The 25,650-nt window shown below is 42.8% G+C and overlaps 1 protein-coding gene across 1 annotated transcript in view; it reads left to right on the top strand.

Moving 5' to 3' along the window:
- LOC138584418 (mannosyl-oligosaccharide 1,2-alpha-mannosidase IA) overlaps nucleotides 1-25,650 on the top strand; it is a 228,521-nt gene that overhangs the window by 94,170 nt on the left and 108,701 nt on the right. The window contains exon 2 of the mRNA XM_069656649.1: nucleotides 3,390-3,486. Within this exon, the coding sequence (XP_069512750.1) occupies nucleotides 3,390-3,486 (97 nt within the window). The remainder of the gene's footprint in view (nucleotides 1-3,389; nucleotides 3,487-25,650) is intronic.

Raw genomic sequence — 25,650 nt, 5'->3', positions numbered from 1 at the left:
CTACTTTCCCCAACATTGATTTGATGATGCTCGTAAAGTCCTGCTTCTCTCGCTCGCAGGTGCCATGATACTATTTGATCATTTCTGCACAGACAGTGTGACGTACTGTGTGTGATGTCCATCAAAGGAAACAGAAAGAGGACACTGACTCCCAACATTCACCAAATCCCACATTTTGTCATACTTTAATTTTTTTTTTGCATTTAAAGCTGCTGCAGGAGTGAGACAGGCTGGCGTTACAAAAGATGGAGTAAGATTCAAATACAACTTGAGACATTTGCTGGTTTTCATTCTGCAGAGCTGAGCGTGCAGTCGCTGCACAATCAGACTGGCACCGTTTATTTTTGCTATTTCCACACCTTCAGGAGAAAAAACCTTTGTGAACATATTTCCATCATAAGATTCATCTGTGATTTTCCCTTTAATCATATTGTGTGCATGTTGTTCACATTGTGTGAGATTGCTGCTGTATGCATTGGTGGTATTTGTTGTGGAGAAAGGGCTGTTAAAAATGTTGCTTTCTCAGATTTGATGCCAGAAAAAGATTTGTATTCCTTTGATCTCTGACTGTTTTTCGGTACACAATGCCTTTAAAAATATAATCTTAAAGATTTTCATGTAAACAAATGTCTGTTAAGTCATTATCTATGTCCGAATGAGGGAACACAATGGTGATTGAGCCGATGGCCCACTGATGAAAGCCTTTGCATTTGCAGTATTTCAGACTGGGTGTCTGGTGCGACTTTCGTGGAAAAAATCACAAGTGGCGCCCAGTTAGTGGCGCATTCTCCATCACTCATCAGTGGTTGTTCTACCAGAGAGGCGGAGCTAAGCGGCTGCTTTTCCGGTCTCTGCAAGTGTTGCGAGTAAACAGTAATCTACTATGGCTGAACAAACAAAGAAAAGATGACTACAGATACAACTTCAAAAATAAGTGAAAATATAAAGTAAAAGAAACAAATTGACGCTCAGATGAAGCAAACAGTCTAAAAAGGAAAGCAACCGTCAGCGAGGAAAATCAAGAGTTACAACCGGAGCCGACCGTGGACGTCTGAATAAATTAGGAAGTGTGCTCCCTCAATTACCGTTAAGAGAACGAAACTGAAATCTTTGCGATAACATCTTTAATGTTCGGTGCAACATAAAGGCCAAATCACAAATTCATCTGGCACGGTAGCTTCAAAGTACTCTAATGGCATTTAATCCACCTGTAATGAAGCTTCAGCCCCCTAACCTATAGTCCTGAACCTGAAGGACATTTGACATACATTTTCACAATGTGTATTTTATGGAAGCTGTGGCTGTTTTCATGTGAGAAATGGCTGGAGCTCTGAATCCTGTGAGGTGCTCATAATGAGCTTTTTAGGGTGAGAGGATTTTCTGCTGCAGGACTTGTCAGAGGTAATCCGATTCATGTTGTCCATTCCTCTCAGGCTTACATTAGCCCTCCTCTGGTGAGCCAGGAGTCTCGTGTAGTATTGATAATAGAGATGTCTCCATGTTACTGTGGAATCCAGAGAGCAGGAAAAAACTAATCCTGGACTATCTGTCCATCTTTGATGGATGACACAGAGGGCAGCCACTTTCTTCATGTTTGCTTTATCCTGCTCAGGTTGATTGAATTTCACAGACATGTCGTCGTTGAAATCACTCGAGTCAAGCACACTCGTGTTCCTGCTGCTGGAATTAGTTTTCAATTCATATCAAGATGTGTTTTTCATTAGTGCATGCATCCTGTCATCTCTTTGATGATAAGAAAACATGCTGTTGTCTCTTTTTAATAAAAGGATACGCTGATGGTCTGGTTTGCTTTTGTAGGTCATATAGAGTCAACATAAATGTCAATCTGTTTCATAACCAGCAAAAAACTCCTCACAGGAGCTTTAAGCAAACTCACTTTTAGGTGTTGTCCTGACGATTTAGATTTTCTGTCTGTGCCGAGCAGACACCTGCAAGAGCAAGCTGTCATTTCAGGAGTCTCATCACGCACACTGAGTGGATGAACGACGATGAAAGTTTAAAAACATTAAAATTATTCATTAAGTATTTTTCCACCTCAGGATGAATTGTAAAAGCTCTGGTTATCCTTAGACTTTAGGTCATGACCAAGGGTTGATCATCTCATGGGTCTTGGCTTTAATATAATGCTCATAGGTAGCTAAGATACCACATACTGTATATTATATTATACTATATTATTTTACTTTTATATTACATTTTTATTTGTCACTTAATTTTCCATATCATACTACATTATATACATACAGTATACACTCTGTAATATACCATAGTGTATTTAATTGCCACTTTTATATCGCACCTTATGTTGTATTATATCTTATTCCTCATATCATACTGTATTATCTCATACTGCTAACATGTTGCTGCTATGTCACTTTATCCCATAACTGTCACTTAAACTTGTCACTTACTCCTACTTGTATAACAGCTGTATTTACCTGTTATTTTATTTGATTTATTTTATCTAATCATTTTTATATTATTACTTGCCATTTTGTCTTTGTGCTGCTGCAACAACCAAACCCCCCCTCTGGAGATCAATAAAGGATTATCTTATTAGTTTGCATGAACTGAAGTAGTGAAAATAGGTGTCTTTATTGCTAGTTCTGCTTTGTGGGGTCTGTTTGACACCTGACAGAGATCTGTGATCAGTCAAAACGTTACTCTGTTGAATAAATCACAGTTTGCTGGGTGCGATCAGTGTTTGGATGTCTGACGTCTCACTTTAACTTGTTTTGTGATCCTGCATCAGTGGATGGTTCTTGTAAGTCTAGCTTTGTCTTTGTGAGGATGTTGCCTTGTTTTCTTTTTGGAACACCAGGAATTTATTTGATTAACACGAACCACTTTACACTCTTACGTTCTTTTAAGCTAAGTGTAACGATGCGTCGCTGCAGGCTGAGATGCATCACTCAACTTTTGGCTTTTCAGCCGAGATTATCGCAGTTTTCTTTTCATCCCTCACTCCGCTGTCTTGCTCCCTCATTTAGTGCATCAAAGACAGCTCCCTCCTTCTTTGCAATTCACATCCACATCTCTTTATTCAGCAGCAGTTGGGGAGGAGAACAGAGCATCAAGTTCAAAAATGCTTTCTTCTCCGAAACGCCGTCTCATCTTTTAAACTAACTTTTCATCTCCTGACATGATCCAATCTTTAAATTAGGAGGAGTCGCTGCAGGGGGAAATGCCAGCTATTGTTCAGCCCTGCGGTTTATGTGTGTTAATTGCATGCTTGTTCGTAATCCACGCTGATCAATACGGCATGATTCGCCTTGCCTTGAGCTATACCAGTTTAATTACGTCTGGGTTTGGAGGCGCTTTGCCTTCAGTGCACTGACCGGTACGTGTGCCCTCTGTTTGTGTTGCAGATGATGAAGTTCGCCTGGGACAACTACAAGCGCTACGCCTGGGGCAAGAACGAGCTGCGGCCTTTGACGAAAAACGGACATATTGGCAACATGTTTGGTGAGTTTGAAGATATTTTCTTGAGACTTAAAAGGGCTACAAGGGTCATTTGGCCTTTTTCATTCCTTAGACCTGTTGACCTTTTTTTCTCTGAAGGGTTTTATGCACAAATCTGACACAATGAAACTAAACAGGGAATTATTTTAGGTTCTGTTGCCCTATTTGAAACTAGTCTTTTTTGAGTTGTCCGTTGAAAGGTAAAATCTCCCACCTGTTTCCGCCTCTGTAAGCTTTTGTCACCCCCTCTTACTTACCTTTCACTCTGCACGGGAAACCTCGCAGCCTTTCAGAGGTGTCACGCTTTCCAACAGCCTCTAATTGAAGGCACATCCGGAGGGGTCCTCAGGTCCTCTGCAGTGGAGCATAACACTCAGTTCACACTGCTGAGCCGGAGGGAAATCCCATAAAGAAGCCCTTAATAAAAGACGGATCAGCTCTTAATAAGACTTGGACGGGTACTGTCTTCCTCTATCACATCTGCAGGGACTCGGTATTATTGAGGGATGATGCAAGCCCTCTTGAAAATACAGATTGTGATCTTTTTGCTCACATTCCTCCAAGGTTGCAAAGTTCATAGTAAAGATGAAACCGTTTGAAGCCCGGCCCTTTAATTGTGTGATAGGTGTTCTGCTTCAAAGCAACCAATCCAGACGTATTTCATCATCCAGAGTCGGACTTTGCCCGGAGTTGGAAGCAGCTTTTTTTTATCCCTGATAGTCAGGTATCTGAACAAAAAATAATATGAAAGTGTGTGAGGTTTTAAGCAGTTCGACTTCACTTTGAATTATTCAGCGTTCTGAGCTAATGAAGCAAAGGAGTGCGCACAGAAAGACACATATGAGTAGCTCCACATGTGCACCTTAAAGACCAGCTCCAGTCATGTTTAAAGACATATAAAACGCTCTGCTTGAAATATTAAATCGTCTCTCATATGTTTTTTCTGCAATTTTAATTACCTTTTAAAAATCTCCCTCATTAAAAATTCCTGAATCTGCATAGGCCCCGCCCACTATGCAACTTTCCATCCGCACCCTCCGTCGCGAAAACAAAACGCGTCTCTGCCATCGTTTAGTGGCAACGTGTTGAAACTTAGCCAGCTTGAAATGTAGTAATTAGTAGTCGTAACATTAACGTTAGTAGCCAGTAGTGAGTTTGCAAACATTATGATGACGGTTACAGCTGGCTCGCGCATCACCAAAGTGGTTGCCATAGGTTACACATAATGATATGCATAGCGTCACTTCGTCCATTAACGGGATTGGCTCCTTAGGTTTGTGACGTCTCAAACCTGCCAATCTGAAAACGTGTTGTTCAGCCTGTCCTTGGCACACTGCAGTTTAAAAACAGACAGGCCCAGCCATGGAGATGACTGCTTATGTTGTCCCTGATATGTCTTGTAGCACATGAAGAACACCACATGGAGATGTTTACAAGGTTAAACACTTGACGTTCACTGGAGGGGGTCTGTAAAGTCTTGTTTTGAACAATGAGATTTATGTTCCTACAGTTTTCTCCATATGTGCTGTTAAATTCCCCAAAGAGGAATCAATAGAACATCTTAATTCTTACATTTTTATTGACATTTAAATATGCCCTGCTTTCAGTAGCAAGCACCACACGCTGCCAGCATCAGTCACTGAGAACAAATTTAATAAGAAATGCCAAAAACACTATTGATTTTCCCACGTGCTGTTATTTGTTTTACTAAATGTGGTTGATTGAATGGATTTTCTTCAGTTTAATTGTTGCAGAAAAGTCGCTCTGTTAAAGGTTCTGTAAGTATGTGCTGTAAGGATCAGAGCTCTGCTTCTTCGGGGCTCAAAATGACATATCAAAGCATCTTCTGCTTAAACCTCTCGTGCTGTTAGCCTCATTAGACAGGAATTACAGGCAAGGACGATGAAGCTAATGGACTGCTCTGTTGTCAATACTCAAAGCTGAGGTACGGTGCGGATGATGACAGAGTCAGTATCTGTGATTTGTCTGTGTTAGAGCTGCATTAAACACCGTCTGACTGCTGGAGGGCACAGAGTTGACTCCGAGCAGACTGACAGCAATGAGCCTTGATATCAGCTTATTAAACTGTTATGGCAGGCACATTAGCAAACAATCACTTTATATTACTTACAGATCCAATACAAGGAGAGCGATATCAACATCACATCGGTGCTCACAAGCCATCCAGCCTGTGCTTTAGCCGGATTTATACCTGACTGTTGACACCTCGACTCTTTTGATTTATAGCCCGTTGTCTGATTTAACCCTTCGATACCATCACTGCAACGCTACATGGCTGCATTGTGCTGCACATTATCAGGCTGTGTCGTCTTTTAATTACGTTCCCAGCAGTAATTGTGTAAACTCGGTGATGTATCGTGATGACAGGATGTCTTTGCATGATGTATGTCGCTGAAAGAAAGAACATTACCGAGCTCCAGCCTGCTTTATGTTGCCTTCAGTATCAGCATTATCTCCACAGGCAGCAGGAAGATATAGGAGGAAACACAAACAGCCTGAGCCGAGCAATCACAGATACCATGGAGATACGGTGATTACACGCACAGGGGTGTCTCGAACCCGCAATTTATGTACACAGTTCTCTTTGGATGGGTCTACAAGCTTCATTTCATTTCCCACTATGGGTTTAGTAAGAAGCATATAGTTAGATTATGTAATAATTTAAACATAGTGGCTCCTATGCAAACATAATCTTATGTAATGCAACGTGAAAGTAGCAGAAATATGCAGTTATGTACAAAACAGATTCAAACATTGATTCTTCTTGAGATCAGCAGTGCTCGCAAACCTTTGTGTAAACATTAAGAAAACAATATCCCAGACGTCTCTTTCTCGTATGCAGAGGTTCTACAGCTAATTTGAATGTATTTTTATTAATCAAGGGCCCGCACAGTGGTGCAGCGGTTAGCGCTGTGGCCTCTCAGTTAGAAGATTCCTGGTTCGAATCCTGGTTCAGACGTAGGAGGCCTTTCTGTGTGGGCTTAGCATGTTCTCCCTGTGGCGCCCTCTGGCTTTCTCCCACAGTCCAAACACATGCTTGTTAGGTTAATTGTTGACTCTAAAATTGGATGTAAGTGTGAATGGGGGGTTGTCCAGGCCTCTTGCCCAGTGACAGCTGGGATGGGCTCCCCCCGTGACCCTGATATAGCGGCTGATAATGGATGTATCAATCAATCAATTTTTATTTATACAGCGCCAAATCATAAAAAAGAATATCTTAGTTTTACTTTGCAAAACGAACCTTACTTTTTGTTTTATTATTAGACAAAACAATAATCCACCATGTGCAAGTGCTCGGAAACAGTGGAAAGGAATAACTTCCTTTTAACAGGCAGAAACCTCGAACAGAACCAGACTGATGTTGAACAGCCATCCGCCTCAACTGGACGGGACGAGAAAGTGGGATAGAGGGAGAGACAGAAAGAGAGAGATGTTTAGAGGCTAACAAACAACAACAACAACAGATAATACAGACTTAAGGCTAACATCCATCCATCCATCCATTATCTATAGCACTTATCCTGTTCAGGGTCGCAGGGGGCTGGAGCCTATCGCATCTGTCATCAGACGAGAGGCGGGGTCACACCCTGGACTGATCTCACCAGTCAATCACAGGACTCATTGACCTACGTCACCAATGAACCTAACGAGCATATCTTTGGACTGTGGGAGGAAGGAACCCACGCATGCACGAGGAGAACATGCAGACTCCACACAGAAAGGCCCACTACATCCGAAGCGGGGTTCGAACCACGAACCTTCTAACTGTGAGGCAACAACACTCTGTGCAGCCGACTTAAGGCTAACAGGCCGATAATAAAAGTAGCAATAACAAGTATAGAAATGCTAATGTAAGTATGACTGATAATAATCGTCAGAGTTGGAGTCAAGCAGCAGCAGGTGCTCTGCACCAACGATCCACAGGAACCTACGAGACCAGGAAGCTCAAACACTCCTGGGAAGATATGAAGTTACTTATATGCATTACGGGGCATACATGCACACAGATGCATGAATGCTCAGGGTGTCAGGTCCCCCAGCAGTCTAAGTCTATAGCAGCATTACTATGGGGGCGGGTCCAAGCCTGAGGAGGAAGTGTCATTTTCCCCCCACAGTTGATACCTCAAAATGAAGCCACACTTTGTCTATAATTCTGCTGTTAAAAGTTTTTAATAATTGATGGTGCAGTCCTCAACTTCTGGCAGCTCATTGCCAGTTTTATCTGTGCAGCGCTGCTCGCTACCTTAATGCAGATCCCGGCAATCAGTAAACGATGGGACAGGAAATGCTAGGTGTCTCTGGCAGGAGAAATGTAGTTCAGCCTCCACGTGTGGGGGAAGGGGAACGACTTCATGCTTAATCCCATAAGCAAATATTCATTCTGTGTGAAGCTGGCATCATTTTCTGCTCTTAACCATCCTTGTTTGCTCCGCGGCGCGTTATCTATAAGAGGGGGAGTTAAAGCGAGAGGGGGAGAGAAAGGGCATCATGCTAGCGAGTAAATGTCACATTGTGAGTGGCGGAGAGGGAAGCCAGGTATGAAATTGGATGCTGTGTTCTTTAATTTAATCCCCGGAGTAAACAGAGGAGCGGCGAGATTGGATCTACAGTTAGCGTCCGCATCAGGAGCTTGTCAATATGCCGAGAGTCACCAGAACATCCCGTCTGCTGCGCGCTCAAAGACACAAACCAGAGAGAGGCGGAGAAACGTTTCCTCCTCTGCTGTACCTCACTCTGCTCCGCTTTCACTCTACTATAATCTTCCTTTGAGTCTTCCTCTCCACCCCTCCTCCTTTCTATTTTTACTGTAATCCCACTCTTCTTTCCTTTGTCGTGACCCTCAAGGCTGAAAGAAGCTCTCTTTATTCTTTTCCCTCTGAACCAAAGTTGCTTCTGATAGACTTTCTCTTTTGTCATTGAGAATACAGTATGTCTTTTAGAGCTTATTAAAAGTTTCTTTAGCTGAGGGCAATTAGAAAGAGGAAACTGGGTTATTTACAGTACTTTCAGCAATTCTGCCTCCTTGAAAGACCGTGTGGGAGCCGTTTTTTCCTCAAGAAAAAAAGTACTTTTTGTTTAATAAGCACTAACACATTAATATATTTATAGGGTTATAGTCTACACCAGATAACCCCCTGTATATAAAGCCCCTTTCCCACTGGTCAAAAACCCCACTAACACCCGCTAACACCCGCTAACACCTAGCTTTTTTGCTTAGTGGGAAAGGCTACAATCAGCATTCAGACCCGGGTAATTATCGCCTCGGCTCCGATCGGCATTGATGGGAACACAAAATCTGTGTCGACACGCCCACTTTCCAGCGCGATGCTATGCTCATTTCAGCAACAAATTCCGCCCGTCTCCGTCCGAGCAGCGCTCGAACATCGTTCCAAATTTGTCAGCGCCAAGTTTGATAAACAGACTGAATGAGTAGTAGATACAATAAAGACCTAAGCAAAACCTAACCCAGTCTCTGGCACGTTTGTGACGTCAGACGGTGACGCAGCGGAACAGAGACCGACAGGAGTATACTCCACTGGCGATGGGAAAAGAAACAATCGGCATCTATAAGCAGGTCTTCCCGGGTCTGAAAAATCCACGTCAGGGCGCTAATTTCAGTGGGAAAGAGGTCTTACAGATAAATTAAGTGTTTTCTGATTGGTTAAAGATCAACTATGATCTGCTAGCTTCACCCTGTTTCCCTTTGATTGCATTAGATTAGTTCATGTCAGGATAATCTCCTGGAGCTTTATGAAATAAGGGGAGCAATGTGCAAAGATCAAGGTCAGTATCTAGTTCAGTGTGAACGATGACAATATTTCTTGCGATCACGTATAAATAAAGTAATATGCAGTGGCTGTACCCGAGCAGAGGTTCTGCATAATGCAACAGAGGTTCATTGCTGTGACTTTGAAAGGATAAAGCTGTACGGCTAATGAAGCTCATTTATTTCTTAGTAATGACATGCCGACCCCTATGTTGGAAAAGTTCATCTAATATTTGATGAGTACACAAAAGAGTGGTTTACAGAATTCTGATGTGAGGCAAAATGAGTCGCCGGGTTACTGCAGGGTTTTTTCCCTATTATTGAATTCTGTCTTTATACTCTGAAGCTCAGGGCTGAAGTCAACCAACCAGCCAAATTGCCTTTGCATAGCTCAATATTTATTACTTCATATTTACATGCACAAATAACTGTAGGGATAAGCTTTAATATGTTGTTGTTATTATCAGCACTTTGAACAGTGACTGACATGAATCACTGTGAAACATCAGCTGGATGATCTGCAGGATGACCTGTCTGCTGCTAATGACTTTGTAGATGTGGGGGTTTAAACGCACCTTAAGATTTCAGTATACATTGAATAATATTTTAAAACCTGCAATAGATAATTTTTTGGAACACTTAGTAGTATAACAAAGTTGTGAATGCAGCTTTGACATATTGTCACCTTTAGGGCCTGTGTCCACTAACGGTTGTAGCTGTTTCTTGTCGCTGCGCTCACAGGGCTCTCTGTTGAAAACAGTTTAACTTTTGGAACACTGGCATGCTCGTCAGTGTCACTTCAACCAATCAATCAAAATCAAGAAGGGGCGGGACTTCTGATATCAACTTTGTGAACAACAATGGCAGAGGAGGCGCTGGTTTAGCTCTGCAAAATCAGCGGCTCATTTTACAGAGGCTATAGTCCTCGATGTGGCGGCCCTGGGTTCAACTCCCACCCTCAGCTCTTTGTCGCGTGTCATCCCCGCTCTCTCTTCCGTCACTGTCCACTGTCCTCTCTTTCAGTGAAGGCATAGAGGCCAAAAAAACAATCTTTTTAAAAAGAAAAAGAAAAAACAAAGGCAGTGCTGCTAAAAAATTCTTAGAATAAAAGCAGATATGAAGCACACAGAGCAGTTAAAAACAGACTTAACGGTCACTACAGAGAGAAGCGGAAGTGCTGCGTGACAACTTTCGTAACCTAGCAACAGTAAGTGCTGGTGAGAAGCGCTCTGAAATTGAGGACGTGAACGCTGCCAGCGCAAAAAATGCCGTTAGTGGACACAGGCCCTTAAGTTGACAATCAGTAGATGCTGATTAAAACATCCAGCAGTGAGAGAGAAAAAAAATGTTGCTCATTTTGAGTTGTGTTTCTGTCCACTCTCTTTTAGCTCTGCTTGGTCTCTACCTACTCCTGCGCAATATGTCTGGCTTAAGCTGCTAAATGCTCCACTGTGTTCACCAGCTAGTAGCTAACTTTGTCTGCTGTTTGGTGCTTTCTACTGTAGCTAAATACAACAATATGAGTACATTAGGGATGAACAAAACAGTATAGGCCAAACAGCTGACGAAGCTATACCTTCAAAAAAGCTGAAAAAGTCTTTAGATTCAGGTAATAATCTCGGCAGGTGCATGCCTTTAATGAAAATATAAATGATTGTAGCTTCAAGAATAAAAAGAAAGAGATGCTGACTGTAAATCTCTTCATGTCTGACATCTGCAGCTTGCTACCCGCCTTTCATCTCCCGGCTACATTTGATTACTCGTATCCTCTTTGTTATTCATCCTGAAAAGTTTTCTGTCAGCAGGAACAAGACAGGTGGGCTTTTTCCATCATGCATCATTTCATGTGGAGACAGAGCGTAGGCGGGGAGGTAGAACAGGGTAAGGAGAGACGCTCCTCGGAGGGAACGTCTGATAGCTTGAAGTAAAGAGAGATGTGAGGATATTAGGAGCTCTTTAAGACTTTGAACGATCGGGAAAATACTTCTCTTCCCATGTGCAGATATGATCAGATTTTAAAGAGTGTGGGAAAGTGATGCAAAGTCATTTTGGGACAGTTGTTAACTGTGCGAGACTTGCGAGCCAAAGCCCTCAGTGCAGTGAATTATTTTCAATGTTTGGCTCCCAGAGCTCTCGTGCCCTACTTTCATGGTGGAGAGCATTAACTAAAAGTATCAGCGGTGATGGTTTTGTTATTTCCAGAGTATCTCAGAGCTGAACGGAGCCTTGGATGTAAATGATGATGTTTAACACAAACAGGGCATTATCCTTGAGAGGTAAAATATAGTTTGTAAAAGTATTACACACTTAGGATCAGCCGAAAGAAGATGCTGACCCAGATCCTTAAAAGCACGACTCCAGGCCTGGACATTTGGACGGTTTTGATGTCTTTGTTCTTGATCACTACATCGCTGGATGATCTTGCTTTTACCTCATTCAGCTTTCTCTTAAACCAGGATGTTGTAGGAGGATCACCTGAAGAAGTGTTTTTCTTCTACAGCCTCTTTGTGCAAATCAGGTTGGACACACTGTTTATGTTATTAATCTTTTATCACCACAGCTCCTATAAGCAAAAGCTGTTCTCTCTGATCTGAAAAGAAAGGTGACTTGAGGGGACTCTTCTAAGAAGAAGAAGAAGGAGCTTCTGAGGCTGTCGGACGGGCTCTGGGATGCATTATTCTTCTCTTCCCCTTTGTTTAGTTCTGGGAAAAAGCTCCAGAATGGGTCCCTCATGTCAACTCTGTCGACCCATCTGGTGTCCTTGAAACCATAGAGTGTATTTTCTCTTCTGTTTAGCTACAACAAAGATGTGGGAGGGTTATAGACATGAGGCTTTCACAATAAGCACCAAAAAAACGAACCTTGATTTCCCACAAACATTCACAGACCCTGAGATCAAATCTTTGTTGCTCCACTGCACTCATAAAAAATAAGGTAAAAAGCTGACCCAGGTGTCTTTGAGATCTGTGTGAGATAGAAGTCATCACGAGCAGCTTGTTGGATTAGTGGTTTTTGGAATCGGTGAAAGTAAAGAATAATATTCTCTGAGTGACTTAGGAACAAGTTAGAATGAGTGTGGTTATCTGTGGCCCAAACAAACTACACATTATGCTACCTAGGACTGCTCTTGCACTGTATGGATTAAGTTATGATTAACAAACAGTTAGCTTAGCTTAGCACAAAGTGAGAGTGGAGAGTCGTTCGGTCTATGGTACAGACCACGTGTGGAATTGGGGCCAGTAGCTGGAGAGGTGCCATTTCCTTTCCTGGGTGCTGTTGAGGTGTCCTTGAGCAAGGCACCGAATCCCCAACCATTTGGACGCATGTTCATGTGCAGCCCCCTCACTCTGACATCTCTCCATTAAAGCGTGTCCATAGGGTCCTGTTTGTGCATGTGTGTATTTCAGGCCTGTGTGTGTGTCGCATGTTTGTAATAACACAGTAAAAGCATTTAATTTCCCCTCTGGGATTTATAAAGTACGTCTTCTTCTTTTTCTTCTAACCTGGTCCGCCTACCAGGACCCTGAAATGTCACTGCCATGTTTCATGATGTCATTTGTTTTGAAACTACGTGTTTTAGTTCGTACAGGGATTATCGGCTCTGATTATTTCTGGGCTTGGTCAGCGACTGCAGTCTCACTTTGCAAATCCAGAGAGAGGCTGTCATGTAAATCCTGTAAATCCAAAACTTAACACTGTGTTTTTTTCAACAATATACTACAATATATAATATCTCACATTGTGATGTTAAGAGTTTCTGATTGGCAGATGTTGTTACCTTTGGGCAGAGCTAGGCTAGCTGTTTCCCTGTATGTTCTGTCTTGTGCTAAGCTAACATTTTCTGGCGTTTTTTTCTTTAGTAGACAGGTAGGTGAGTTGTATCGATCCTCAGTCTTTCAGTGAAAAAAAAATATGCACATGTATTATATATACAGCTCCGGAAAAAATTAAGAGACCACTGCAAAAAATGTGTTTTTCTCTGGTTCTTTATTCCTTTTTCTATTTATAGGTGTGTGTTGTAAAGTAAACATTTGTTTTATTCTATACAACATTTCTCCTACTTCCAAATAAAATATTCTCATTAAGGTCTTTAATAAAAGGAAAATGGTGACTGGTTAAAAAAATGCAAAAAAGATGTTTGTCAGACCTCAAATAATGCAAAGAACACAAGTTCGTATTCAATTTTAAACAACAGAATACGAATGTTTTAACTCAGGAAGAGTTCACAAATCATTTTGGTGGAATAACCTGGTTTTTAAATACACGGACGTCGTTAAAAAAAGAAGTATGTGTAATCTCTTTCTATGTCAGATATAGTATGAGAAGGTTTTCACACCCTCCTCAGAGTCCCTTTTCATCCTTCCTTTGACACGACTAACTCATTTGCCATTCTTATTAGAGCTCTCACACACTGTATCACTTTCTCTTCTCGCTATGAAGTAAGAAGCCACCCAGTCCCAGAGCCTAAGTGGAGGATTAAAGAGATGTTTCGTGCCTCTGTGAACAACGTCATTACCCCCGTGCCTGCATATGTGGGTCACTAACTGTAGCACACGGCACATTAAATGCCAAGCCAACAGTCCAACAGATGCTGGGACAAGGCCTGTGATTGCGCTGAAAATGAGGGGATGCGTTACATTACATGTCACAGCTGCCCCTCCCTCACTCCAGAGATTTTTCATCCACAATAGATGTCCTGACGCTGCTGACGGGATTGGCCACATGCTGCCGTACACAATCGCTCTGCAGCTCACGGCCCATCTGCAGCAGATGACAGAGTAAAGACATTCTTTCTATGCGTGGAAAAATGGTTTTCTGCTTTTTTCAGCCTTTATCTTAGGATTATACAAACCGCTCCTTTTTCATTATGTTGCTTCCCCCGCTTTGCCCTCCTTTTTTCCTTTCCCATCATCATCCCAGGAGATGCAATTACAGAGCAAAAGGTCACCAGTTTTGTGACCGGAGAGCTTTCCCTGTAATGCAAAATGAGCGACTTCTTCGAGCGACGTGGGCTGAACTCTTCACTGAGGCGTAGCTGGGGACCATTTAAAACCAGTAGCGTTTATTAGAAGATCCCAGAGGCTCTTTAGATGATGTAAAGCGCTGCCAGGTGCTCCTACATGATGGAGAACAGAGGAGGAGGGAGGAGACGGTGCGAGATCTTGATATAGCTTGGATCGATGGCCCAAATGATGAAGCCTCAGGTATTTATTATTTAGTCCTCTCTGGCTCCCCGGCTGGAGGTGCAACTGAAAGGCGAAATAAATGTTTTATGGAGCAATTAGGGGTCCTCAGGGCGCTTGGAGCCCTTCAAAGTGATGAGGGATTTTCACCAATTTTCACTGTCATACTTCATTATGATATAAATCTTGTAAAGCAAAACAAAGCACTGACAGCAGAGCTTTTGAAGATTTCTGCTGAGACTGCACATTTGAAAACAGCGCGGCTAGACGGGACTGAGAAGAGTCTCACACAAGTGGATGCATACAAGCACACGTACATACTGGCACCTCTTTTTATCTGCAAACTCCTCCTCTTCGTGTTATCTAAGGAACGCTTTTATTAAAAGCATTCAACTGGCAACCACTTCCACTAGAAATTTCCATCTCTCCTCTCTGCCCACAGATTCGGCACAGCAAATAGCCTTTCCCTCCTCCGCAATTACCTCCCAGCAGGCCTCGTGTGCCTGGTCTTGAAGGGGGCACTGTGGAGGTGAGAGAGAACAAGGAAAGGAAGCAAGGAAGCCTCCCTTGTCATTAGGGCTAAACAAAGGGCTACGCAAATGGTGCCTATCAGCTCCTGTCACATTAGAGTCCCACACAGACTGAAGGGCTGTCACCATTCAATCACTTCCCATTTATACCCCATCCATTTCTACATCCCATGGGCCCCATCATGGTGCATGAGCAATCATTCATCTCCATAGCAACCGGCGCCAGGTGACAAATCAGGATCGGGTCCAACCCCCACATCCCAGGCCGTCATTTAATGTCGCCTATTTGTTCTGGAAGCAACAAGGCCTCATAGTGAAACTGCTGCTGGACGCGTCACAAATCATCATGATTGTAAGACCTGAAACCGTTTGATCACCCTGCTAATATAAAGCAGCAGTGAAGGAATGGGACATGATATATCATGGGACATTGTCATGACAACCCTAAGCCGTGTAATGTCTCCATACAGCGTAGAGCAAGAATGAAAGTCAGTTTGGGTTCATGTAGCAGAAAGTTCTGCTGCCATGTACTGAAGCTCTCCTGAACATTATGAATAAAGATTTGCAGACATATGTTCGGATGTTCCGTATATGGATGAGAACCGAAACAACTCCTGGAAGTTCTTCACTCAATGAACTTGGTGAGACTTGGAAGGAGGGAGGAGACACCTCACCCTAACTGTGGGTGCATGCTGGAGCATTTAAGGCGCAGGCAGATGAGGAACTTGACAGCGAGCCTTTGATAATGCACTCGGGGGGCGAACCTGCTGTCAGAGCAGGTTTTCGTCCTGCCGCATGTAATGACGGTCCTGCATCTGCCTGGCACAGAGATGCCGACAACTTCCTGGAGATCACAGCGCAGCCAAAGTGGGCTCACTCCTTCGCTTGTACCAGGAGCTAGCAGGCAGAGCTGGTGACAGGGTTATAAAAGCAGGCTTGTGTCGAGACCTTGAAGGGCTTCCTAAGGAGAAAGTACTGTAAAATGCAAGGCCAGGCTAAAAATAAGGCTGAAACTTTACGATGCAGATTGGAAAGCACGCTATATTTATTGGAGGAGCGCTCATCATTTGCTTCTTCATGCTTACAATTTATAAGAAAAGCAATTTCCAGCGGACCAGATGATGACAGGACACGAAAGCAACGCCACCGTTCATCATCATCGACACAATATTTCAGATTTTCCCCTCTCGGATTAGAACAAGTTCCCCTTGTTGGTCATGAGCGCATCATCAAGCCTCTGCGGCAGGATTATCGCCAAGATGATGAAAAACTGGATGCAAAATGTTCGATGAAGCAGGAGGATTATGAGGGATTGTACTCAATTCTACTGTAACTATTCAATCGCTGGCTGATGAATTCAAAGGGTCCAGGGTCAAATTTTCTGCATCTGTATAAAGCCCTTAACCCCCCCGGTTATTCCGTCTTGGTGTTCGGTGGGATCCTTAATCTCTGTGTTTGTTTAATCTGCGATCATGCTGCAGTGACGTGTTCCCCGAGTCACTCTGACGATGACGTCTCTGAAACCAGAGACACGCTGCTAGCTGTGTTGTAATCAGTGTTTGCCAGTTTTAATCACAAGCGTTTGCTGCCAAGCTCTTAAGCTTGTGGAGGCAGATTTTGCTTCATTCACTTATTTTAGAGACTATTAATAAATCATCCTTTTTTTAGCTTTGCCTCATTCCAGCCTCTCTCCAGTCTCTCCGCCTGAATATTTCACCACTTGGCCAAGCCGAGGACTCTCACATAACTCCTCCTGTAAGTGCTAACTCATGCAAGCCATATTTTCATCCATCAGCTCTGAAACCAGCATGACTCATTGTTTCCATACCATATTTTCCTTTCCGATTCTGATTCTGATACCTGAGTTTGCTTACCCGCCATTTCCGAGCACTGATCCGATGATTTGTGAGAGGAGGAGACCTCTGCAGTTAAATAGACTCCCGTTAAAAACCTCAGAAATGGTGAATGGTTAAGGAATCCTAACCTAAAAACAGCCAGCAAACAAGCTGAGCAAATGTTGCAGCTAGGCTTGAAGGCCCTTATTTTTGGAGGTATTCTCCGGTACTGGTATCAGCATTGGAACAACTGTACCCAACGGCAATCTACAGTTTAAACACTCCTTAGACCTTCGTCTGCCAGGTGTAAAGACCATTTTGCTTTTGTCTCCATGCTGACATATTCTCCAGTAGCTCTTCTGATGTTCCTAAAAACAGGCCTTGTGTTTGTATTTTACAATATACTTTGTCTGGATCTCTCAGAGTTGCTGTTGTCTCGCTCTTTGAACCCACAGAGAACAACCCGTTTTGTTCCCACGCTGAGCAGTGTACCTTGAAGTGTAAGAATGGGCTCTCTGAATGTAGCAAAGACTTAACAGTAGTGCAGGTTGACCTCTGCAGCCTTTGGTGTCTCTCACGCTCTTGAACACCAACTTTTACCCTCCCTCTTTCTCCGTATCATCCTGCACTGCGTCTGTGTCTGCAGGAACTACTTTTCTCCCGCCTCATAGCTTGATATCCGTAGCAAATCTCTGCAAGGTGGTGCTCAGGTTCTCAGTGTTGACTCTTGACACAGAGCGGAGAGCGGTGGGTAGGAGGGATGCAGAATGAATAAGTAAAGTCCCATGAAATGAATTCCTTCTGTTGGTGTTTCCTGCCGTGAGGGTTAGAAGAACTTTCACACCGAGCTCCACAGTCTTGGCCACACTTCAGAGGGGCCTGGGGATTGCGAGTGGTTCACACAGCCTCTGGCGTCCTGCAGACGGACGAGGGTGACGCTGAAATAAACAGAGGAGCAGGTAAAGCAGTGAAGTGGGGATTGATATTGAGTAATGTGGACAAGTGTTTCATGTTCCCTTAGTCATATTCCTTTAGGAGATATTGTTAGAAAGTTTGCATTCCTGGTGTAAGTGAGTGTGAAATTGAAGGTGAGCAAGCAGCAGTACCTTTCAATGTGTCGACAAGTGGTCTCTGAATGGGCTTTCAACAGACTTTGGAACTAGATTATGCCTGTCCCTTATTAAAATCTATTTTAGTAGTCTAGCAGTTTCATTAAAACAGGAATGCCAGTAGCTACAATTATTCCTTTCGTCCTTTATGAAACCCAGACCAGTTGGTAGAAGACATGGACTTCATGCACATGCGCAGATGTGTGGAATACATACCGTCCATGTCTACCCTTGTACGCTTAATTTCTCCAGCTGACGGGAGCCCTTTGTCAACAGGTTATTATGGCTCTCGTAAATTGGGCTGCACATTTTTCTGGGTCTAACTAGTGAGCTAGAAAGCTCCATTCAGATGAGATAAAGTCTGTTGGACAGGCTGGAAAGCAGCGCCTTGTTTTATCTATAGAAGAAATCAGCTTGCAAAGTGGATTTCTATCAAGGTTACAACTGAATGCATTCTTCACCCTGCAGACCCTCACAGTTAAAGAAGCTTTTATTTATCACTGGTAATATTTAGACTTTTTTCTGTTCGCCTGCTCCTGTTTTATACTTGGATGACCTTACAATAGGGTGAACTGGTGCTGCAGCCCGTTGGCTGAGTGTCTTTATCAACTGCTAATCAGAGCCTCTAGCTTTAGCTGTCATCACCAATAAGGGTTGGGAGTTTGACGGGGAATCAGATGCATGATCCCCCCCCTCCTCTCCTACTGAGCTGCCGGCCTGTTGATCAATGCGAGAGCGGCATTTGGGAGAGGGAGGAGGCGAAGGGGTTCGATAACACTGTGTGCGGTGTGTAATCTCATCTGAGAGGCTGTCATATCAGACAGGGCTGCTCCACCGACACGCCACGCTCTCTCCCAGAGTGGCAAATTAGATTGCTGCAATTAGATTGACGTGTGTCCCGCTCAGAGTCTGGAGCCTCACTAATCACGTCTGGACAGTGTGCATTTTGGATTTGTTTCTGATTAGATTAAAGCGTTTCCAAGGTGTGTTGATTGGTTCTTAAGTCTTTGGCACTTTGAGAGTTTATTGATAACCCTTGAAAAATCATCTGACACTCAGTGGCCACTTTATTGGGTACACATTGCTCACACCAGGTTGGACGCCCCTTTTCCCTTCAGAACTTCCCTTTTTCTTCATGGTACAGATTTTGTCCATTTTTGCATGAATGCATCGCCCATTCGCTCCGGATGTGTTGCCTGCTGATCCATGATACAAATCTTCTCTTCCATCCCAAAGGAGCTCTTATGTGTAGATCTAGTGAATGTAGAGGCCAGTAGAGTACAGTGAACTTACTGTCCACTTCAAGGAACCAGTTCTAGAGGATTTCGGCTTTAACTTGGCACGTTATCTTTCTAGAAGTAACCAGTAGAACATGGTTACAAAGTAGTCACAGATTCTGAGCCTACCACCTGAAAAGGTACAGAAGAAATCTAGACTCATCCAAACAGGCACAGTTTCCACTGTAGCCCCAAGTTCCTGTTCTTAGCTGACAGGAATGACACCGGGTGTGTTCGCCGGGAAGGCTAAACATGTACGTTCTGAGATGCTCTTCCTCATTGGTAGGGTTGTAACGAGAGGTTAATATGTTTACTGTTGCCTTGCTGGACGTCTAAACCAGTCGAGCCATTCTCCTCCAACCTTACCCAATCAAAACAACAACGACTCACTGGACAGTCTCTCTTTTTCAGACTACTCTCTGTAAACCCAAGAGATGTTTGTAAGTGAAAGTCCCAGTAGATCAGCAGCTCCTAAAATACTCAAACCAGCCCGTTGTGCATCAACAACCATTCGAAATTCAAAGTCAACTCATTTTTAAGCCTATTTTCTCCATTCTTACGCTTGTTTTGAACTTCAGCACATGGCCTTGACTCTATCTAGATGACTAAATGCTCTGAGTTGCTGTCACACGATTAGCTGTTTACCTGAAAGAGTCGTTGGACTTCCTACACTATCCGTCACTCCCCTTATTTCACAGGTGGAATCATCCAACTGGAAATAATAGGTCCAAAATTTCACAATAAATAAAGTTTACAATACTTAATAGCTTAAGAGAACAAGAATTAAGGGATCAGTGAATATATTTGGCAAATAAGACAAAAATGAACACCAAGCCACCAATAATGAAACGCAGGGTGCTTTGCAAGTGGATCTTTTTGATGGAAATTTGGAGGCTTGCCTGAAAAAGTAGAAAACAAAGGAATCAGCTCTCCTTAAAGCTTGTAGCATCAAAAGTCAGTATCACAGAGTTGAAGGAGATACTGACACCATCTCCCTCTGACCAGTATTCATCAGCTCCTGGGTGCAGCAAGCACAAACTAAACGCTGATGCTTTAAAATAAAGGTTTCTGTTGTTTGATTGATTCTAGCTGAAGCCTCTGGCGCGGTCGCCTCTTCGACTGGCCCCATAATAGAACAAATGTATTTTGACTCCAGCTCTAATTTGGCTTGATCTATCAATTTTGTGTCCCTTCTTTTGTCCTGCCAAGCTTGTGCTCTCACACTGCAAGGCACAAAGCACTATTGGACTCGAGCCTTTTTTGCAGGGCAGTTTGTTTGACTGTGTAATTACCATAATGGTGAAAATGGAGAGATGGATGGGGATCGGGAGGGAGGGGTTGTGAGGGGCAGATGGGGTTCAATCCAGACCAATTTCCTCTTATTTTCCATTGGGTCATTAACTAGGAGGGGGGATGGGTGTGTGGTATTGGGTTTTGTATGCACAGTGCTGGTAGCCATGGCAGCAAGGTAGTCAGACGGATGTATTTACAGAACAGGGAAGATGTACACACAATTTTTCCAACACGCAGTTCTAACTCGGTTGACAGAATAACCTAACCCTAACCCTGGCTTATACTGAGTACCCCTCCAATACTAGGGTGATAGAAAGGGTACAACATACATTATATTGGTGCTAGCTTGTTATCGTCACATTAAGGTTTACCGTAATTGGCTATGATGTTGTATCAATGCATTGGCATACTTACCGACTGCATTTTAGGCTGTATCAGAGGTCTACACTGATACTGGTATTGGTATCAGAGCAACTCATCAGGATTTAATGAATGGGAACACTCATATTTACATGCATTATTCCTCACTGACGCATCTACATACAGTATCGCTTTTAAGCAGGTCTTTGTTTTTTCATTTCCCTGAAAGCACGGCTGTTTGCTGAGCTGCCCCACCTCCCTCCTTAATCTTCCTCTGCTCTTGTCCGGACAGCGGTGCTTCATCAATCTGTCAAACACAACACGGCTATGCATATTCCTTGAAGCGAGGTCAGCTTTCTTTACCCTTCTGATTTAAACAATATGTCTCGGTAAACAGACCTCTCCGAACAGCTCTGTCTCCGTGGCTGACATCTCCGGGCTTAATTTAGATACGCCTCTTATTCTCCAGCATTACCTGAGAATAGATCTTCTCAAAGGTTGATTGGAGAATTACATTGCTGGTACAATTTGTCCTGTGTAAAGAGAACAAATTGTGCAGTCTTGAGAGAAAGCGAGGATCCAATTGAACGCATCTAATGAGCCCCATGTATACACCCTTGCTCTGTGAAGTAACTGGCAGAAGGGTCTTTACATTGATAATCAGTGGGATTAGTTTCCCCCACTTACAACTTGTAGCGAGGCTAGGATAGGATCTGGAGGTAAGGATCTTATATTTGCAGCTGCACAAGGAAGGTCTTAGTGCAAGTCCCCATCGACAGTGGCACTGTGAGTTTCTGCTGGCTTATCTTTGGACCGTTGCCAAGCTTCTGTCTGAAATACGTTCAGTTGTGTTGGGCTGCCTACAAACACAAGCAGCTGAAAATGTATTACGACAAATCTGAGTTTAAGCCAAAGTAAACAAGCCACCGTTACTTTGTTAGAATCCTACTTAAACTTTAGAAATATGTTTCTTTTGTATCCACAGGATTTGACAGTCTAACTGTTTTTGTCAGCTATATTCAGGAGATCCAAAAGAACCTGTTACATGTTGAAAATGTAGTCATCCAACTGCCTCAAGCTTTGCCTCGTTTTGATAGACTTCTTGTTACCTGCAAATTTCAAAACTATCCAACAACGAACTTGAAGTTTTGAAAAGTCAAAACCCAGTTCTACGTATCACTTGAACATATTCATATTCAAATCATCTGGTTTGCAGGCGGAGTGGCATGAAGACAACACACGACAAAAGACTGAAACATCTGCCTGCTGTTAATCTCTTAACTGCAGTCCTTTAACCAAACTTCCACTTTTTACACAAAATTATACAAAGCTATTGTGATTACTGTGCAAGAAATCATTGATTGGAAGTGTGTTGCTTTATTATCACAAGCTAGCACGTTATGACACTGTCCCAGATTGTTCTTGGCTGTGGTGGTCAGTCTAGGGCCAAAAGAAAAGGTGTAAGGACAACATCAAGGTGAACATCAAAAAGCTCCACATCGACCTCAACACCTGGAAAACCACAGCAACCAATAGGGCATCTTGGAGGAAACTTATCCGTGAAAGACACAGCCTGAGAAAGGAGAGATCCTCCACCAAAAAGGCCCAAACAACACCACACACCACCACTGCTCACACCTGCCCACTTAGCACCAAGATATGCCGCTCCAGGGTCGGCCTCTTCGCCCACCTGAAGACCCGCAAGGACCAAGAAGGAAGACAGTCATACTCCGATGCCGATGATGACGTCTATGTCATCAAAACCAACTTTACATTACATTACTGTTTTGAGACTGAATAACTTTATCTGTCAAAGGGGCAGGTTTTCCAACCAGTTCACCAAAATTAAACGAAAAAATATGTTTCTTTAACTTCTTTAACTGTGCTGTGACACTTGATAGGATGACACATAGTCTGTGCCTTCCTATATCGTCCGAAATAAATCAAAGACGTTTTTTTTCATGACGTGACAACGCTTTACACACAAATGCAACTTAGTTAATTCTGGAAAAGATTGTGGTTCGTTGTTAAAGACTCCTTTGTCAAGGTGGCATGATTAAATTAATAACCACTTGGTAAACATGAGGGAATGTTCTTGGTCATAGTTAACAGAAGCAGCGTTTAAATATGCATTAGTTTGAGTGCATCCAGTTCATCCTCCCTCCGGGCCTTTTATTGATTTTCTGTGATTTTATTTGACATCTGCTACTCAAGGAGATGAAGCGCACCATTTCAGACCTTTTCAGAAAAGTCTGTCGTGACTGATGGACCTGACATTTCTCTTAGTTTCTCCCTACCTTTTTTCATGTTCTGCTGGCTAACCCTCCTTAATCCCCCTCTCTCTAAACTCACTTTCTTCTCCACCGCCGCCCGCTCCGTTGGCTCTCCCCATCAGAAGTCCGCTCACCTACGGAGTCATCTCCTTAGTGCACTTTATCTGCGGCGCTAACCCTGTGCCTTGAATAGCAAACAGCTAGATATCGTTAACATCTTACAGACACATTGGCTCGCTAACCCTGCCTCCGCGGTGCCAGGTAGCATTAGCGCTAACAAGATGCTCATTGCCCTGGCGATTGATAATTGGATACTGGCAACCAGTGGTAACAGGGCGGCGTAATTAATGTGAATTCCCAGCGTCTGCATCAATTAGATTCACTTTGATGACAGTAACAGGGTGACTTATTGACCACGTCTTTAATATTTCATCCCTTCGGCTGTTTGAGTCACACGCTAAAGTGAGAGATGTATCACTCTGATTGAAGTCCTGTTTCCCCCGGGTGTATTAAAACACTCCATCTCTAAAATCTAATTATTCTTATCTGGTTAACTATATTGCACTTTTAATGTACTTAGTCAGTGTAATTTACAATGAACATCAGATTGCATTTCAGGAATATTAGCATACATTTGGCATGCCCATCGCACAGCACATGCGGGTGAAATTAAATTAGAGCAGAAATGTTGCCTCTGATCTATCCCCCGAGGGATTCATTCTAAAGAAGCGGTTTATCCTGAGATGTATATATCGGTAGCGTGAGTGTATTTGTGTGAGATCGAGGCCCATAATATCACAACACATAAACAGGCTGCAGTGATTGATCATGTGGACTGTGGCCGTCTAATGTAACCCTCCTGACCCACACTGACTGGCCTGTGACAGCCATGATGAATGAACATCCACCGGCCAAAGTCTCACTAATGGCTCTCCTTGTTCTGTGCGTGCCTGCACATACACACAAACACGCATTCATCATTCATTCTCACTTGCACTTGTGTCCACTTCATTTCATATGTTCTAATTTTAATGCTCCGATGACGGTGCATGTTGGTATATTCATGCACGCTTTCAGCGGTACGAATGTAATTAAGTGAAATGAATGGAACAAGCTCAAGTTTAACAGGGATTAGATAATATCTTCAGACTGGGTATTATCTGTTTCTGTCCATTCTGCCTTTCTCTGAACTCCCCTTTTAATTCCACAGTATCAGATCTCAGCTCTGTAGCTTATTAGACCATGTCTGTGAGAATGTTTTCAATATAAAACATATTACATGTGAAAAAGGAATCAGTAATGACTAGTTTCATTAGTTGCTGCTTTAGTTTAAACATGTATTCGGTCAATAATAGTGACTAAAGTCGGACCGCCTGTTCTTTGGCCCTGGGGCAAAAAAAGCTCTGTGTACCCTACTCCAGTCCCTTGACCTACAGCCCTTATTGCAACGTGTATGTACTATGTAACCTTCTTGTTATTTAGTTGCTACTTAATTAGGAAAATGCATTATGTTAGCACATTTTAAAATTAAATATAAAAGCTCATAAAACTAAATTAAAACACAGTTTACAAGTCTACAAGACATGACCACAAGATGAGCTAATAAAGCAGAACCTGCCTTAGTCAGTTTAGTACTTTAGTGGTGCAACAGATTAGCGATTAATCGTATTACCAAAACCAATTGTCATTCACTGGACCTGGGAACCCTTCAGGGTGTTGGGTCCCCTTTGCCCAGTTGGTACTCCAGCCTTTTTTGCAGGGACAGATCCAGAGGGATGGCCTGAGCCCCCCCCCTGAAATCTGATTGGCCACCCCAAAAACCTAAACTATGATTGGCTATTTGCCTCGCTAGAGGCGGGACTTAAATCAACTGTGTTGCAACAGGCTGCTAGTAGCTTTCTTTGCATTTTAATGTGGCACATTTCCCTTTGTTAGTACTTTAAATTGTTACTCTGGACAAACATCTTCTTTTTGAGTCTTAAGAATTAAGCTTAGAAGATTTATATGTTGCCTCTCTTAAAGTTTAAAAAAATATGCACAGGAATATCACATCTTTTAGATCCTTTAATGTGAGTATTCAAAGTAGATATGATTCATGGATATAGAATGGGTTAATAATAATAATATAACACATACTTTATGCCACCTCTGAATATGTCAGTGTTGTTTGGTGGATGCTTCATCATTATTTATGGGCTGATGCCACCTGAGCTGCATTTGAGGCTGCTCTGTTTTACTTCCTGTATCTGCCTCTGTGAGCTGCCCAAAATGATCACATCAAAGATGACTTGGTGTGATGCCACATTCTTGCAATAAATCTCTTTTATTGTCATTGGTCATTGTCTAAAGCATCCTCAGTCTGTAAGTAAAGATAGTGTTTTCTGTTTGTTTATTTTAGCTAGTAGGCATGGAATATTAAGTTAAATGCATAATGGAGGGATAAGAATGCATTAGAATGCAAATAGAAAACGTCTCTGAAACTTGTTAGTGTGAGCATGTTTATCTGCCTTTATAAATAC

Source organism: Semicossyphus pulcher, unplaced genomic scaffold (genome assembly GCF_022749685.1).
Source record: "Semicossyphus pulcher isolate SPU_LCO1_2020_fin unplaced genomic scaffold, fSemPul1.0.p SCAF_9, whole genome shotgun sequence".
In the NCBI taxonomy this organism is placed as follows: Eukaryota; Metazoa; Chordata; class Actinopteri; order Labriformes; family Labridae; genus Semicossyphus; species Semicossyphus pulcher.
Note: the sequence above shows the minus strand (reverse complement) of the source record. Positions and strands in the feature narration are given on the sequence as shown.